Below are 16,492 nucleotides of genomic sequence, written 5' to 3' on the forward strand. Positions count from 1 at the left end.
GCTTTTAGAGTTTAGTTGCAAACTACAGGCGGGATCGAGCGTACATCTGCGTTTCAGACGCTTGTATTATTATTTTCCATTAGAGCCTACCATGGAACTAAACCAATGCACGGTCGAATAAGTCAAATGAAATTGACTAAGTGTTTAGCGAAAAGCCAGTGATTTTTTTTTTTTTTTTCGCGTGCTAACATCGAATTTGGGTTCCATCAGTAGGATGGTCATTCGTCAAGCTATTTCAACGTTTTTCTGCCTTGTGATAGTTCCTGTTAGTTCCGTCCAATAAATGCCAGATCTCCCAATTTGTCCCGGAAACACCTGAGTTCCGACCAATCTTCACAGTTGTACGGACGCCATAAATATCCCGGAAAGGTGCCCCAACCCCGCCAAGAAAAAATAGAATATGGCTACCCAAAGTCGACGATTAAGAAGACAAGGTCGACATACATGGTGGTTTAAATGATCCAATAATCAAATGTTCATTTTCTGTTTATTTTTGTATTTTCTCGTGTTCATTATTCACTCATTTCTTACGTTATTCCTATCGTACTTAACGCGCAATTATGTCGACCTTCTGAAAGTTGACTTTTTTTCTTTTTCATATTTTTTTTAGCCAGAATGCCAGTTGGGCGGCACCCGCAGACTGCGCAGCTTATTGTGCAGCGTGATTAGTTTTCGACTATATTGGCGCTAAAACGCCCTTACCATTAGTTTTACATACCCTGTGACTAAATTCTCGCTTCTTGTGGGCACCACCGAAGCCTCTTTTCAGACACCATTGCCTCGCGCGGGCTCTGCTTAGTTAAAGCGAACACTCTGAATTTCCCAAAAGTATGCTATACGGCGGCTTTGTCTCAACTTGTCTAAGTTTACGGCGGTGCACGCTTTACAGGAGTACTTGGAGCATAAATTATGCTCAATTTTTTGCTTTATTAGCGCTGATTACACCCGTACCGTTTCTTTTACCTAGTTTCGCGAAAAATTCTCACTTCTTGTACCGTTGAGAGCTACATTCGGATATTCTTGCGACTCGTTACGACGCTCTAAGGGCACAAAATGGCCGTTTTCTCACCTGGAAGTGGTTACAAGATAAGTAGATCCCAGATACGCCCAACCCGTGTAACGTCAGCTAAGAAGTCCTTGTCTTCAAAAAACCGCGCCATGCAGCCCAGCCGCATCGTAACCGTCACTGTGCGCTAGGAAGCTATATAAAGAACTATATACTACAATAGCTAGCCGAAATCGCATATAAATCCAAGCCACTTGGGCATAGGCAGTGTAGAGTGTCGGCCTAACTCTGCTCTTTTTATATCAAGAAATGCGTTGAGGAGTGTGCGTAAGGCAAAGCTATAATATGCGTTGCATTTTAACCGGCTTTCTTACTTTGGCTTTGCCGCTACACAGCTATGTGATGCGGTACAGCATACTAAGAGTGGAAAGGAGCCATTGCCACGGGACATAGCACGTGTTCCTTAAATATAGACGCGCACACGCGGCGTCTCCGGTCACACTACGAGCGCACACACGTCTAACAACTGCACTGGCAACCATTAAGAGCTGCTTCTGACGTAGTGGCGATTGGAGCTTTTCTTTCGCGGCCCTTGCGCGGTCACTGTACGAGTACCGAGATGCATAATAATTGTACTTACAGCCATTCAAAGCTATTTGCGACATTCACGTGGGCCAGAAACACAGAACGAATTTTCCTTTTATTTTGTCTTATCGTACTTCCGCAGCTGTCCGGTTATTTCTCTTTGAATTTCCCATCTTCAATCAACGCGCCTCGAACTTAATCGATGCATTTAGTTTGTACAAATTTGGAAAGTGTTGTGCGTTGCGAGGTGACTGCGTGCGTGTGCGCGTGCGCGTGCGCGCGTGTGCGTGTGTGTGCGTGTGCGTGTGCGTGTGCGTGTGTGTGTGTGTGCGTGTGCGTGTGCGTGTGTGTGTGTGTGTGTGTGTGTGTGTGGCGGTCACATAGCACCTACGCATCGTGAACCCCTTTCACGCGTCTGTGCTTCGTCTTCTCGGGTCGTGAGGAAAGAAGTCCTGCGTGGAGCTCACGTGGTGTGCACTGCTGGAGGAGTTGGGCGAAACTGGCGGAGTGGCCCTACAAGTATCTGGGCATCTTGTTGACTAAAGTCAAAACGAGTTTGCTTTGAACCTTCTTGAACCTTCCTGTTGATTTTGGGCGCCAAAAGCCCAATGTCTGAACAGGTGGTTGATGTGACTTCAGAACTGCAAATCTAAAAAAAAATTGTCCGCACTAGCGCAAGAGCCCGCATGATTCGAGCCGGCGGCCGTTAGTTCTGGGCACGAATAATCCGACAATATTGTTTTGGTCCTGTCGACCTTTGCTCGCTTACACAGGAGGAAGTCTGCACCCAGCGTTGTCCTGTTCTTTGCGTGCCTTACAAATTCGGCATACATGGTATTCGATTGAAGTCTGATTTTTCTATTTCTTCTTTTTTTTACAGAACTTACAGTTTTCAATTCCTTTTATCTCACAAACTTGTTTTGCTGTTCGATATTCACACACTGCGGGTGACTAATCAAGGACATATCTACCAGGTGGCCAGCAGGGCGGAGTTGTTTATTGGCGTATGACTTCGTTAAGCTAAACTAGACGCAGTGGGCCACGTACCGGCCTCATAGTGACTTGCAGTGATTCTCTTGGCTTCCATAATGCGCAGTGATCGGAATAACTATCTCGTCGCTCACGCTAAAATCCTGGTCGATATTGTTTTGCGCTCAATTTAAAGACACTTTCAGCCATAGTTTCAATTATACCATATTGTTGTCGCTGCTTCCGAAAATAATTAAAAGTGAAAGGTGAAATTCCAGGTAGTTAGAAGCGAGTTTGCCAATGAATGCTGATTAAAACTGGCACGTACTGATGCTTTATTCCTTTTTCTATATTCCACCATTACACGAGCAACACAAGTCGTTTAATCCGTCAGCTTTCTCTCCACCTTGTACGTGCACAGATTTCGAAATTTGGCTTTTGAGTACTTCAGAACTTTGTTGATTTATCGGGATCTATCTCGGAAGCTTTCCACCTGAATAGAAGCTTATTGTACACCAAGCTGTGAAACGGCATCACAGATACAATAAATTGTTTTCTTCGACGACTGAGAGCTGCCACAGTGGCCTTCGCGGAGGTCGATTCGTGATAGCCTCCACTCTCATCATCGATGTCGACCAACACACAGTGTTCGAAATGGGAATGGCTCACTTTGTCGACTCACCAGGCCTAAATACGTGCAGAGGCGAAGTGTTCCACCTCCTTTCAAGACTATCACTACTTCGGATGCGACGGCAGTTGTTAATTACTCTATCGTTCAGACAGGTAGCAATTCTTGCTTTCATCGTTTTAGCCACACCCATTTCATTCGTATTATATATATTGCAGAGCATTCCGCTCGACTTCGTTTTCCTTTTTTTTTTTTTGCGTAAAGCAGAAGGTTGCATTACAATCGTGGAAGGCGGATACACTTATAAACAGACAACCGTTCATCAATAAGGCCAGCAAGAGCCTACTCTGTCTGTTGACAAGCAATCCTTGCCGTTCGGTAAAGTAATAGCACGTTCCCGAGCTGCCGGTGAATGCGAACGATTGCGCGCCTTCCAGGAAGCGATCATAAACAACGTTGCTGACTGCATCGCGGCGTTCGTCGCGGCTCTCAGCGAGAAGATTAAATTCGCCAGCAGACGAAAGGCGATGTCTTGACACCTCCCCCTCCCCACCCCCTTCGCGGTCCTGGTCCGCCGGAGTCAAGGACGCGAGATGACTTTACGGAAGCCGTGGCGGGCGCAGCAAGCCCGAACTTGTAAAGTCTTTCAAACAGAGAAAACTAAATGAAAGGAACAATAAAGGAAAACGCGCCTTGGCATTGTTCTTGAATGTTGAGATGGATGAGATAAAGTGAAGCGGGGACTAGCAAGGACAACCACAAAAGGAGGGTGAATCACGGAGACGTCCAAGCGCTGTGTACGCAGAAGAAATATGCCTAGGATTCGTGACAAAGACGCTAAGGTGTGGTACATCGTCGCACCCTGCAAAGCGTAAATAGGGAAGACAATGACTAACGCGATGGCGCTCTCGAATACCCTCGCACTGTCTTGGATATCAACCAGAATTTTCACAAATTACTCTGGTAACTTGTTTCTTAGTGTTTCGATAATTTAGAAAAGTGGTTTCGAAATTTATTCTGGTAATTACAAAAATCGCCCTCTTTCTGTAGGATAGCTAACATTCCTACGTTATTGGCTGGGGCGTTTATTTATCGACTCAACAAACCTCATTCCTGTCAAAGTCTTTTAACAGCCTTGTCTTTCACCAATATGCAAATGGTTTGATGTTTCGAAAACCTAGCATCTGTCTGTCACCATTACAATTTCTCAAGAGAAAAAAAAACGACGTGTTTATTTGGAAATCCACATGTCAGTCGACGACCGGGCGTGAATACGGCAAGGCATTAATTCTCAAGCATGCTTTGTGATAATTTTAACTAAGCAGTCACAAGCTTTTCATCGTCTACAACTTAACACACCTTTGCTGCAGTCCTTGGCAAAACAAATACGCACACGCACTCAAGTTGCGAAATGGCTTAACGTGCTTGGAGTCATGCCTTAACCGACTGGACATTGCAGATACTTTACATTCACTGCTCTGTGCCTATGAACTGCAATGCTAACATTTTCCTTATCTTTTTTTTTCGTTCTTCGATATCCTGTAAGCACATGGCCATCACGTACAGGTTTTAATACTGAAGATCCTACTTGCTGCTGCAATTTTTTTTTATTTCTTGACAAAAAGGTGGCACTTCAAATTCAAGTTTGTTCCAGTTTAATTACGTGGATTCCTAACGCAAGCTTTGTAGTGCTCGCCTATAAAAGGGCATGTAATTCGGTGTGAGTCACATGTATGGGCCATTGCAAGAAACTATTATGACAGTGAAATATGCGATATATTCAAAATTACCTAATATTATTTCCAAGGTGTAGGCACACCGCTATATAATTTAGCAAGCGGCACTTCAGAATATTTTTTTTTCTCTTTTGAGAAGATCGTGCCATCATTTCTTTATCTGGCTGCATCAGCGACCGCAGCTGATATACCGAGAACGCTTGATCGATATAAACACAACTTTATACCCTTGCGCGATTTTAAACCCCGTAACTTTGAAAATTATGAGATGTGAACGGTGTACTTTGCAACACTGTACTCCTATTACGCAAGGCTGGGTGACGAAGGTTCTGAAGGTTGTATTTTCCTGTATTGTAACACCGTAGCTTCTAAGGTCGCGTGTCGAGAAGAAAAATTGTAGCGCAGAAATTCGGCTTTGATCGGCCGGGAAAGCGGCGCTGAAACCTGAAAGCTAGTCATATGAAATAGACCGTATGTACTCAGCCCGAGTTTCGGACACATTCGCTGGAGCAAGGTGTACACCAACCCGCTCTGACATTAACAGTGGGTAATATTTAAGGATAGAATGTTTTTTAAAGGCCTCGTTGAAAGGTAGCACAACGATGATGCAGATGACGATGATGATGAACCTGATTTATGGCACGTACCACAAAGGTGAGAAATTGGGCGGCAGGCGGCAGCGTAAGAAAACTTAAGATAAAAAGCCAACTCGACCAGCTGAGGTCTCCTAGGGAGTAAGGCTGCAAAAGAGAGAGACTTGTATGAGCAAAGTAACACTCCGAGATTTTAACCATATAGCGGTAAATGAACCCGGTGTAGGGGTTTCCAAGGCTGTCCTCAGCCATCTGCATTGAAGACGCTCGTGTCGACTGTCGTATGTATACATTAATGACAACATCTAAAAAACACCCTGTTACAGCCCACCGCATGCAGCTCCAGCGTAAAAAAAAATGTGCCTGCCCCAATCTCCGTCCATGAGACTATTCAGCGTCGACAAAACACGTCAACTGCATTTTTGAAAACTGTATCAAAAGTATGCGTCATCTGTGAGGTTTCCCAACGATGTTGCATCCGGAATGAGAGCGAGAAACTTTCCTGCCTTGCCAGCGAATACAGTTAAGGCCGTGCACTATGCATAAGGACAATTGAGCATCGACTTTCGCTCATGAAGGACGCAAAAGATATTTCCTCCCCGGCTGACCATCGACGAATTCCATCTAGTTAGGCTCGAAGAACTAGTATTGTAAATTGAAAAACAGTTTGCTCTTTACTTTGCAATAGCCGTTGCTTTAAGTGCATCGTCCAGCGATGACGTTCAGGTCCAGGTCAAGAGCGCCCCGGGCACGGCCACCACCTCTCTTGGGTTTTTCACAAGAAGGCCGTGTTCCGTCCTGAATGCTTCGAAGGAGCGAGAATAGCAAAGGTGAGCGGTAATGAACAGCAACCGCGAAACCTGGAGTCCTTGTGGTTGCGACATCAAGAGTGATTAAGGCTTTCTTTATTGCGTTAGTTTGCCTTACGGCATCAAAAGGAAGTGTTACACATTATTGTGAAGCTCTGTCTCTTGCATAAGTTCCGCTGTCCGCAGTGTAATGTAGACAAATTCATGTTCTGTTGGAGCTGCCGATTCGAAAATATCAAGTAGCTAAAATGAAGCTTCATCTCAGGAGCTACAAGAATATACATAAGAGCGGGGAAATCGTTTTGGTCGAAGAAGAAAGAAACATTCCTGGTTTTTCGAGATGGAGTTTAAAGCTGACCGCAACAGTGCTTCCCTGTGCACAGTTCAGCAGAGCAGCATCTATTCACTTCTGGCGAAGTCTTCATTTTAGCTTCACTTTCAGGCCCGACAAATCTGAGAAGACTAGAGAGGTATTTTAGCTGTTAAACGGCCTGACGTTATATAAGCTACAGGCGCATTGTCACGCTATAGCAGTTAACTCTTAATTAACCTGAATTAACTTTGAAACGCTCCGCAGGGTTGTGCTCGCTTAGAGTTTATTGAACATTACCGCATGTCTGCGAAACATTCTGTCAGTGGATACTAGGTCATTGCAGTATCTACGGAAACGACCGTGCCGATGAGGCTGCCCGATCTGCTCATAATGGCCTCCGCTGTGTAGCTATTCCGTTGTACAGAACAGACATATCTACAAGGCTCCATTCACTCGCACGCGAGCTGACGCTTTCAAAGTGGAACTCGACGGAATTTACCAATGATCGTATCCACAACTTGAATCCGAATCTACGGCTACGTCTTCCGTCAGGACTATCTAGAGCTGACAAAACACTTTTATGCCGCTTGTGGCTTGACGTGGCTTTCACGAGTGCTTACTCATCTCGGATCGGAATGGCCAACAGCCCTCCATACGATAACTGTGGGTGCGAGGAAACAATGGCCCGCCTTCTGTATAAGTGTCCCCGCTTCAGTGCGCCCAGGAAAGAACTTTCAAGAATTCTTGATCGTCTTGACACACGCCCTTTATCGGAGGAAAGGGTCCTGGGACACTGGCCGAGACCGTCTTCAGCATAGAAGGCATTGAAAGCGTTGTTGCGCTTCTTGCGGAGAACTGGTCTTAGAGACAGACTTTAGGCAGAGCCGTATTCTCCTTTCCTTTCTCCCCTTTCTTTCTCGCTATCCTTTCCTTTTTTTTGTGATATCTTTTCTATTATCTTCTATTCTTTTTTTCATTCCTCTTTCCACGCACTGGGCTTTCACATATGCGTGGGCCACACGCTCCGCTGTTCACGTTTCATTTGACGCTGATAGTACGCTTCGGCGCGCAGTACTGGCACAAAGCGTCGATGTGTTTCGTTTTGCCTTGGCGAACGTATGTTTGCTTCCACTAGGCCAAAGAACATGCACAGGGAATTTCTGCTAGGCCTCCCGAGCGTTGCCATCTTGAGCTGCAGGACATTTAATTCCATTAGCCCGTAACAGTTTTAAAAAAGGCATCTGTCAACGTGGTCTCTATATAGCAGCTCAAGAAAAGCTCAAGAAAACTTGGAATCTGGCGCTTGTGGCGCGCGCTACGTGCGTGCACCATTTTTAACACACACAAAAAAAATTATGCATGGCTCCGGCGAAAATCTGTCCCATGTACGTACGTCACGCAATCAGTAAGGCAAATCCGCGTGATGGCGATACTTTGCCGTTTTGTGCCTACCTAATGGCTAGGGAAGGTAGGCACAGAAAGGTTAGAAAGGTTCGCTTAATTAGCGGAAGTGTGCTGTTGATGACTTATATTTGTTGCGATGACGATGTTTAGGTATCAGCTGTTTTATCATTAAGCAATTTCATGCCCCCTGTTTTTCGTTGCTTACTTGGTGCCATGGCACTTGATTATTAGCCAAATAGCTGGCGACCCATTTGACGAAAATCGTCTGTGTAACGAGATACGCATAGTTGTGGTCAATCGGGCACGACTTAATATATTCAGGGCTACCCCTTTCAAAGCCTCCCTTGGCTAAACCAGTCAAGACGGACGAGAGAACAAAAGTTGCTGGTAGAGAGCGTTCTCACTTCAGTAAAACTTCGTTTGGGCCTAGTTGGTACATAATTCTGAACTTAACGTTACAGCGCAAACACCTAAGACAAACCACAAAAGGAAGACACGACACGCACTGGCGCTGACTAACAACTTCTGTATTTCTTCGTCGTCGATGCAGATAAATACCTAGGCCACACAACCGCGCAGGCGCAGGGAATACATTACTGACATCTGCCAACTTATCGCATACGCAAACGTAGGAATTGAAACCCTGCACCCATCAGAATTTGAATTCCTACGTTTGCGTATGCGATAAGTTGGCAGATGTCAGTAATGTATTTCCTGCGCCTGCGCGGTTGTGTGGCCTAGGCATTTGTCTGCATCGACGACGAAGCAATACAGAAGTTGTTAGTCAGCGCCAGTGTGTGTCGTGTCTTCCTTTTGTGGTTTGTCTTAGGTGTTTGCGCTGTAACGTTAAGTTCTCACTTCGCACAGTTTGCTAACGCACTCAATTGGCTAAGTATGAGCGCCAAGATAAGGCTGTCTACAGTTTCCTTCGAAATGGAAAGTGCGACTATATGCTGCTGGAATTTCCAAGCAAGTCACTGCTGAAATACGATTATTGTACATCTGGTGCCGAATTCGCGAAGCCTTTCCTCTTTTTTTCGCAAGTGTTTTTTGCCAGTGGCCGTAAGCCATCGATAATATATGTCCAACATTGTCACTGGCTGGCAGCTATGTGATAAATTAAAAGTAAGAGCTTTTTTTGTAAATATGGGCCCTGGTTCATGACATTTTTTTTTTATTTCACTGAAATGAAGTATTACTTAAAGTTGCTGCCGGCAATATCTTATTACCGAAGCCTCAGTTTTTTTGACGTAATCTTGGCGTTTGCCACATTTTAGAGAGCTCGCCTTCACCTTCAGTTCCAAGTGTTGCACATGAATTTCATTATTTCGTAACACGAAAAAAAATCGTGATAATATCATCTGTCAAAAAGTTCATGGCACGCACAGTAAGAACAGATTCGACAATATTAGTTTCATGCTATGTGTTCAAGACTTTTGTAATACGTACACCGCCGCTTATTACGAGAGGTCGGTCTCCAGTTGTGAATACGGAACAAATTATTGTTCTGACCAGATCAAGTCGCGATTCGGGATTTTGTCATGAAATACAGAAGCGATCCGTAAAACTGTTGATACTTGGTAAGCAATCTGCATCACGAGAGCTATTGTCTTAAGGTATGTATATAGGCTATGACACCGCGGTGATTCTGAGGCCACGTAATAAGCTATGCAACCAAAAAGAAAAGTTGACCGAGAATGCTGTCACGTACCGCGAACCGTGGAATAGACGCACTGACTCGTTTGGCCTCCCTGCGAGCGTGTTGATGATGTCAGGTATGGTACTGAGAAATTGCTCCCTGCAGGTGTCTTGTGGGCTGTCATGCTAACGAATTCATTGGTAACTTGCCTCGTTAAGTCAAGCGCGAAAGCCCGCCCGCGCCCGCACTGCGTTCGTTAACACTTCGTCAAGTCTTTCTCGCCTTGCAACTTGATTCAAACTGGCTTGCTTTAATGTGTAATTGAGGCGGGTCCGCTCCAATGCAATCACCAAACGGTACGGCGACGCTGATGGCGAGGCACGGTACTGTGTTTTCAAGACGGCGGAGGCCGATGATGGGCGTCAATGTGCTCTGTGAACGAATTTTAGATCTTCGAGTCGTGCTTGTTTGTTCAGTTGCCAAGCATCGTGCTCACATTTGCCACTAGAAGCTTTACACACGCTGTGACAACGCGCGTTTGTAGGTCTAGATGTCCGTAGTATGACACGCCCGAGTTTCGGAACAGGCGTTGTCAGCAGCGGAACAGGCGTTGTCAGCAGCGAGTTTCCATCAGTTGCGGTCTGTTATCGCCCTCTTTCTTTTATTGTATCTTAATAGTCTCTGGGCCACGATTTGATTATGAGGCACGCCGTAGTGGGAGACTACTAATTAATTTTGACCATCAGGAAATCTTTAACGTTCCCCCGATGCTTGAGACACCAGCGTTTTTGCATTTTGCCCCTATCGAAATGCTGCCGCCATGGTCGAAATCTGACCCCGCGACGTCGTTCTTAGCAGCGCAGCACCATAGCCGCTAGGCCACTGCGGCGGGCAATGTTATCTTAGCAGAAAAAGTACATTTGTACTGCCCTTTTGGTCGCTTTATCTCATTGTCACAGTTTCCGGCCTAGTGATATTTCCTCGTTAGTCTTATCGTGTCCGCTTAACGCCACAAATGTCTAGCGAACGGAATCATGAGAGATAAAGGGCTCGTCAAGATAGCTATTGCAAAAGACATCAGTCATCGAACGTATGTGCAGTATATTCGGAAAGAAGTGACACACTGATATCGCATTTTGATTATATTTTAGATAGAGCGAAAGGAAATAAGGACATGCCACCGCAGGCCGAAAGATGCTTGGCATTTGGTTGGCAGGGGTGGCGTACACAGCTTGCTACATTAATATCGATACAATATTAAAATAATCTGTTAAAAGATCTGACTCATTGTTATAAGCCTTTCTGTCTTGTTCATTCACTCTTTGTTCCTTCGACCGCAGCACCAGGCATCAGGGGGCCGTGCTTCCATAGTCTAATTGCAAACCTCAGGCCGCGATTATTGACAGGGACCTATATATGTATATGTTCGTGGGTGTATATGATTGTGTGCTGTGGATTTATGGCCCTATGACATGGTTTCTTTTCATTTTTTTAATGCATATATTCTTATGTGCTTTTTTCTGCCATGCGAAAAGCAGTAGGTATCACCATTAAAAGGTGACATCACTCTCTTTTATTGTCATTTGAATTCCTAAAAAGAAAGAAAGACAGGAACATTTCATGGGGCCCTCACTGCATCTACCTGAAGCGGGGACTAATATCTATTATTCATGTGGTGAAGTTTTTGTGCGAAGAAACCTGGAACACGTCGGTACGGTCCATGCTGCAGCTGTACAAAAAACTGTTTCTACGCATATTATGGTACAGCTTGCCGGTTTTGGTGATCACATACAAAACAAGCATTCCCACCTTCGAAAGTTTGCAAGGCCAGGCTCTACGCACATGTATTGGACTAGCACGGTGCGTTTCGACTCATGCAACAATCCCGATTGCTAGAAACTACTTGATTTCAACATACATCACAGTTGACCAACCTCAGATATTACATTCGACATCTCTGTCGCGTTCCCAGTCACTACAATGCTGCTTGACCGGCGCACAAACCTACAGCCACATTTTAAAAAGTTCTTGCGACGCATCAATGCTGCCTTCCGTGGGGCTTTTCACCTGCAGAAAACCACTGTTGCCCATGTGGTACATACAATAGCTACGTGGACGCCTCACAATTCCGGAAATTACTAAGACCCATCATTCAACAATGGCTCTACGACAGTTAACATTGTCCGTACTGAACGAGGCATATGAACAAAGCATGCACATTTGCACAAATGGATCTGTCTCAGCCACCAGCTCCACAGGCGTAGTTGTCATCCCGGCCTTGCAAGTCAAAATAAAGTTCAAAGCGCCTCACGTAACGACCTCTACGGTAACAAAAATTGGCGCCGTACGTGCTTCTTTTAATTACATCGCACAAGCAAAACCTCGAAAGTGGGTCGTTTTTTTTTTTTTGTTACTCCAAGGCAGCCCTTCAGAGACTGCACTCAGCCTTACGCCGCAAGGTCCATGAACAACTGGTGTTTGAGATTAAATATGTTCTCCATCGCACCCTCATGAACGAACATGCCATCTTCCAATGGCTGCCGGGGCACTGCGGCATCGTCGGTAATGACCTTGCTGATGATGCTGCTCGGTCAGCCCATAAAGGAACGCAGACAGTTCCCACGCCCTTGTCAAGGACAGACACCGCGAGGAGCCTTCGTTTCCTTGCTCGAACCAAGGCTCAAACTTCGTGGAACAACCAGATTGCTTCGAACAGTGGTCTCCACCGGCTGGATAATACATTGAAGTTGCAGATTCTATCACACTTCTTCCGCCGTGATGCAACTTTACTGTGCCGCCTCTGGTTATGGGTGGCTTTCACGAAAGCCTACTCATTTCTTATTGGAGCAACAACTTGACTTGGACGAATTGGTTCATCTTCAGTAAAGCTTGACGCAGCGCGAATAATACCAGGACAGCAATCGAAAACAAACACAACAGAACAGCGCTCGTCCTGTTGTGTTTATTTTCGATTTCTGCCCTCGTCTTCGTGCTCCTTCAAGTTTTACTTCTTATTCAAAGGAGGGAAAGAGATAAGTAGAAGACAGTGAGGATAACCAGAATAACGTCCGGTTGGCTACCCTACACCGGGGGAATGGGAAAAGGGGGAAAACAAAGATTCCTACTTCTTATTGGAATGCCATACACACCTATCTGTGACTCATGCAAATGTAAGGAGACGATCAAGCATGCGTTGTGTTTTTGTGATCGTTATGTTATAAAGCGCGACATTCTTCAGAGTGCTTTAAACCGATTAGTCAGCACACCATTTTCAGAGACAAAGATTCTTGGACCGTGATCACACAAGTCGCAGGCTTACAAAGCGAGACGGGCATTGCTAGGGTTCATGAAATCGACTGGCCTCAGTGACCGATTATGAAGTGAAGTGATGGACAACCGCGCATGTTCAGATTGATAGTATGATCCTCCCTCCCTCTCCATCATTTTCATCTCTTAACCCCCTTCCCCAGCGTAGGATAGCAATCCGGACGCGCATCATGTTTACTTCCCCCATCTTTCCTTCCTTCTTTTTCTCCTCCTTTTTCTCCAAGTAGAGACGAGCTGATATCTTTTATTCATCCGCTAGTATACTTCTCAATAAAGCCTGTCAAGGGACTAAGCCAATTCACTGTCGACTAAGCGTGATGAAATCGACCAAATGCTTATAGTGGAAAGCCAGTGATTTTTTTCGCACGGTCTCTTTATACATCTAATCTGTGTACCAACAGCAGAAGGGCCTTTCCTCAAGCCTTGGGCCAGAAACACATTTACTGGAAAGCAGTGCAATGATAGACGTACGCAGATACGTGGCAGGGCACTTGATTCGAACGTCTTGGAAGGCAGTGTTAGTACTTCTCATAAGACATCCTATTTCCGCCAGTTAACCGCTTGTTTCGATTACATTTCCCAACCTCAATTCATCATCCTATACTTCAATCGGTGGGTTGTCGTTTTGGTCGTACAACCACCGTAGAACCTTTTGCAAGTTGCAAGGCGACTGTTTTTACAGGAAATCAGCGGAACGCACAGGAACAGGAACAGGAAGTACAAACGGAACGCCGACACTTGACTCTTAATATCTTCAACGTCAAAACGCCGTGTTGGTCCCTCTCCTGTCATTTTGGGGGTTGGGCTCCATGACGGTTGTGCCTGAAGCGCATGCGCAGTTCCTGCTTTCCGCCTGGCGAGCGGTGCCCATCGAGAGCGACGGGTCGGACTACCTCTTCAAGCTGCTGGCGCACCGGCTGTTCCGGCCACTGGGGGTCACCGGGTCGTCGGCGGCCAAAACCGCGCCGCCGCGACTCCGGCCGCCACCTGGAGACGAGCGACAAGACAAATTGCGCACGAGGTAATAACGCGACAAAACTTTGTCTTCGAGTGTACGTGCGTGTGTGTGTGTCTGTGCGTGTTCGTGTGACGCCACGGTCTTATTGTTCCTCGCGGTGTCCTGCTGAACAGTGCTCGGTTGTCGTCCCTCTACAGAAGATGCCGACTTCTCGGAGGTCTGTCGACGGTGGGCGACGTGCGTGTATGTGTCGCCCCGTTCTGGCAATAAAAAATTTCTCTTTGGGGAAACCCCCCGCGCTTACGGAGTGGCGCAGTGGCTGGTTGACTGGCGCATACAGCGGCGGCGGCGGCGAAGGCGGTTGGCCTTGAGCGCAGCGCCGCCGCGCTCTCTCTCGCGATCCGCCGCCGGAGGCCGATTTCCCCGGTGGGTCGCCATTCTGCTGCGACCAGCCCCCCTCGGGTGAGTGGACTCGGTGTGTTCTTTTCGGCTGCCTTAGCTGGGGCCGACTTCTCGCTCGCTCAGTTGCGTTGAGGTTGCCGCGAGCGCGCCTTGACCAGTTCACCCAATCCCCTCTCCCGTTTCATCTGGGTGACCCCCCTCCCCCCTTTCCCTGCGTACGACGCACCAGCGGCGGTCACATAACGCCTACGCATCGTGCACCCTTTTCACGCGCCTGCGCTTGGTCTTCTCGGATCGTGAGGAAAGAAGCCCTGCGTGAGGCTCACGTGGTGTGCGCCAGTGGAAAAATTCGCCTGCTAGAAACGGTTCACTGTGCTGAGAACGAGTTTGGATTGTGCCTTCCTGAACCGGCCGGTTGATTTTGGGCGCCGAAGGCTTTTTTGTGTGTGGAAAGGTGGTCGATCCGACTTCGGCACCGCAAAGGTAAAGAAATTTTTGTCACACGCTCAAGAGCTCACGTGTTCCGAATCGGCGTCAGCTCCGCGCACGAGTTCGACAAGTTTTGTTTTGGGCCTGTAGACTTTTCTCGCTTATACCGGAGGAAGTCTACGTCCGTCGGTGTGCTCTTCCTTGCCTGTCTTAAATACCAGTTCGGCATCCGCGGTCAGTGACTTCGGATGGAAAACTAGTACTCGGCGGAAGGCTTTTCTTTTTTCGGATATCCCTCTTACAACTTCGAACTCCTATTTGCCAAACTTGTTCTGCTGTTCGATATTCACGCACTGCTGGTGACTAATCCAAGGCATATCTACGAGACAACCAGCAGTGCGGGGTTGTTTGTTCGCGTATGCCTTCGCTAAACTAAAATGAACGCAGCGGGCCACTCATAATGGCCTTATCGGCCTAACAAGCGGCCTTACCGTGTCTTGCTCCGATCGTGATACAAGTGATATAGCACAGTAAGGAAGGACGAGGGACAAGTCGAGACAGGACAAGCGCGAACTTTCACCAAGGATTTTATTGCGGATCCTGAGTATATGTATGCACCCATCCGCAGAGAGAAGGAAGGTACGCTGACACGTGCCGATATGTCACAAATTCGAGATATATAAAGCCACTGACGGCCATCTGAAGCAAGTTGCCCATCGGTGGCATTATCAAAAATAAAGCTCGAATTTGTGACATCGTCTGCATGTGGCAGTGTACCTTCGTCTTCTCTGCGGATTCGGATGAGTGTATATATATTCTCAGGATCCGAAATAAAATCGTTGAAAGTTAGCGCTTGTCTTTTCTCCACTTGTCCGTCGTCCTTACTGTGATTTCTTACTTGAATCACGATGAATAACCAACATGCCCAAAGCTATTCCCTTTTGCTCCGATCGTCTTGGTTTTCATTTTTCCCAGTGATCGGAGTAACATCTCGTCGTTCGCGCTAAAATCCTGGTCGGTATTGGTGTTCCTCAATTTGAAGGCATTTTCACCCATAGTTTCAATTATATCGTATTCGTTCCGCTGCTTCCGAAAAGATTTAAAAACTAAGGGCGATGTTAGAAGTAGGTAGGAGCGAGCTTGCCATACAATGTGGATTAAAACTGGCACGTAATGATGCTTTAATCCTTTTTCTATAATCCGCCTTTACGTGCAAGATATGGCGTTTAGTCCATTGGCTTTCTCTCCACCTCGTGCGTGCACAGATTGCGAAATTTGCATTTCAAGTATTTGAGAACTTCGATCATTTTTCGGGATCTATCCCGGAAACATTTCACTTGCGAGGAAGCTTATTGTACACTAAGATGTCGAAAGGCGTCACAGATGCGATACATTGTTTTCTTCATTGAGCGATAGTTGCCATAGTGGTCTTCGCGCAGATGGATTCGTGAGAGCCTCAGGTATCGCCGATGACGACGACATATACACTGCGTTCCAAATGGAAATGGCTTAACTTGTCAATTCATTAAGCCACAAAGAGTGCAGAGGGGAAAATGTTCCATCTTCTTTTGAGACTATCGCTACTTCGCATGCGAAGTGTGTTATTGATTACTCGATTCGTTCAGACAGGTAACATTGCTTGCTTTCGTCGCTTTAACAAGCACCGATTTCGTACGTGTTATATACATTGCAGA

At 46.3% G+C, this 16,492-nt stretch overlaps 1 protein-coding gene across 1 annotated transcript in view; it reads left to right on the forward strand.

The window, feature by feature from the left end:
* The window catches only part of LOC126532127 (transmembrane protease serine 9-like), a 69,958-nt gene that overhangs the window by 21,300 nt on the left and 32,166 nt on the right, over positions 1-16,492 (forward strand). The window contains exons 8-9 of the mRNA XM_055070537.2: positions 13,849-14,023; positions 14,165-14,429. Of these exons, the coding sequence (XP_054926512.1) occupies positions 13,849-14,023; positions 14,165-14,429 (440 nt within the window). The remainder of the gene's footprint in view (positions 1-13,848; positions 14,024-14,164; positions 14,430-16,492) is intronic.

The sequence above is a fragment of the Dermacentor andersoni genome, chromosome 5 (assembly GCF_023375885.2).
Source record: "Dermacentor andersoni chromosome 5, qqDerAnde1_hic_scaffold, whole genome shotgun sequence".
Lineage (NCBI taxonomy): Eukaryota > Metazoa > Arthropoda > Arachnida > Ixodida > Ixodidae > Dermacentor > Dermacentor andersoni.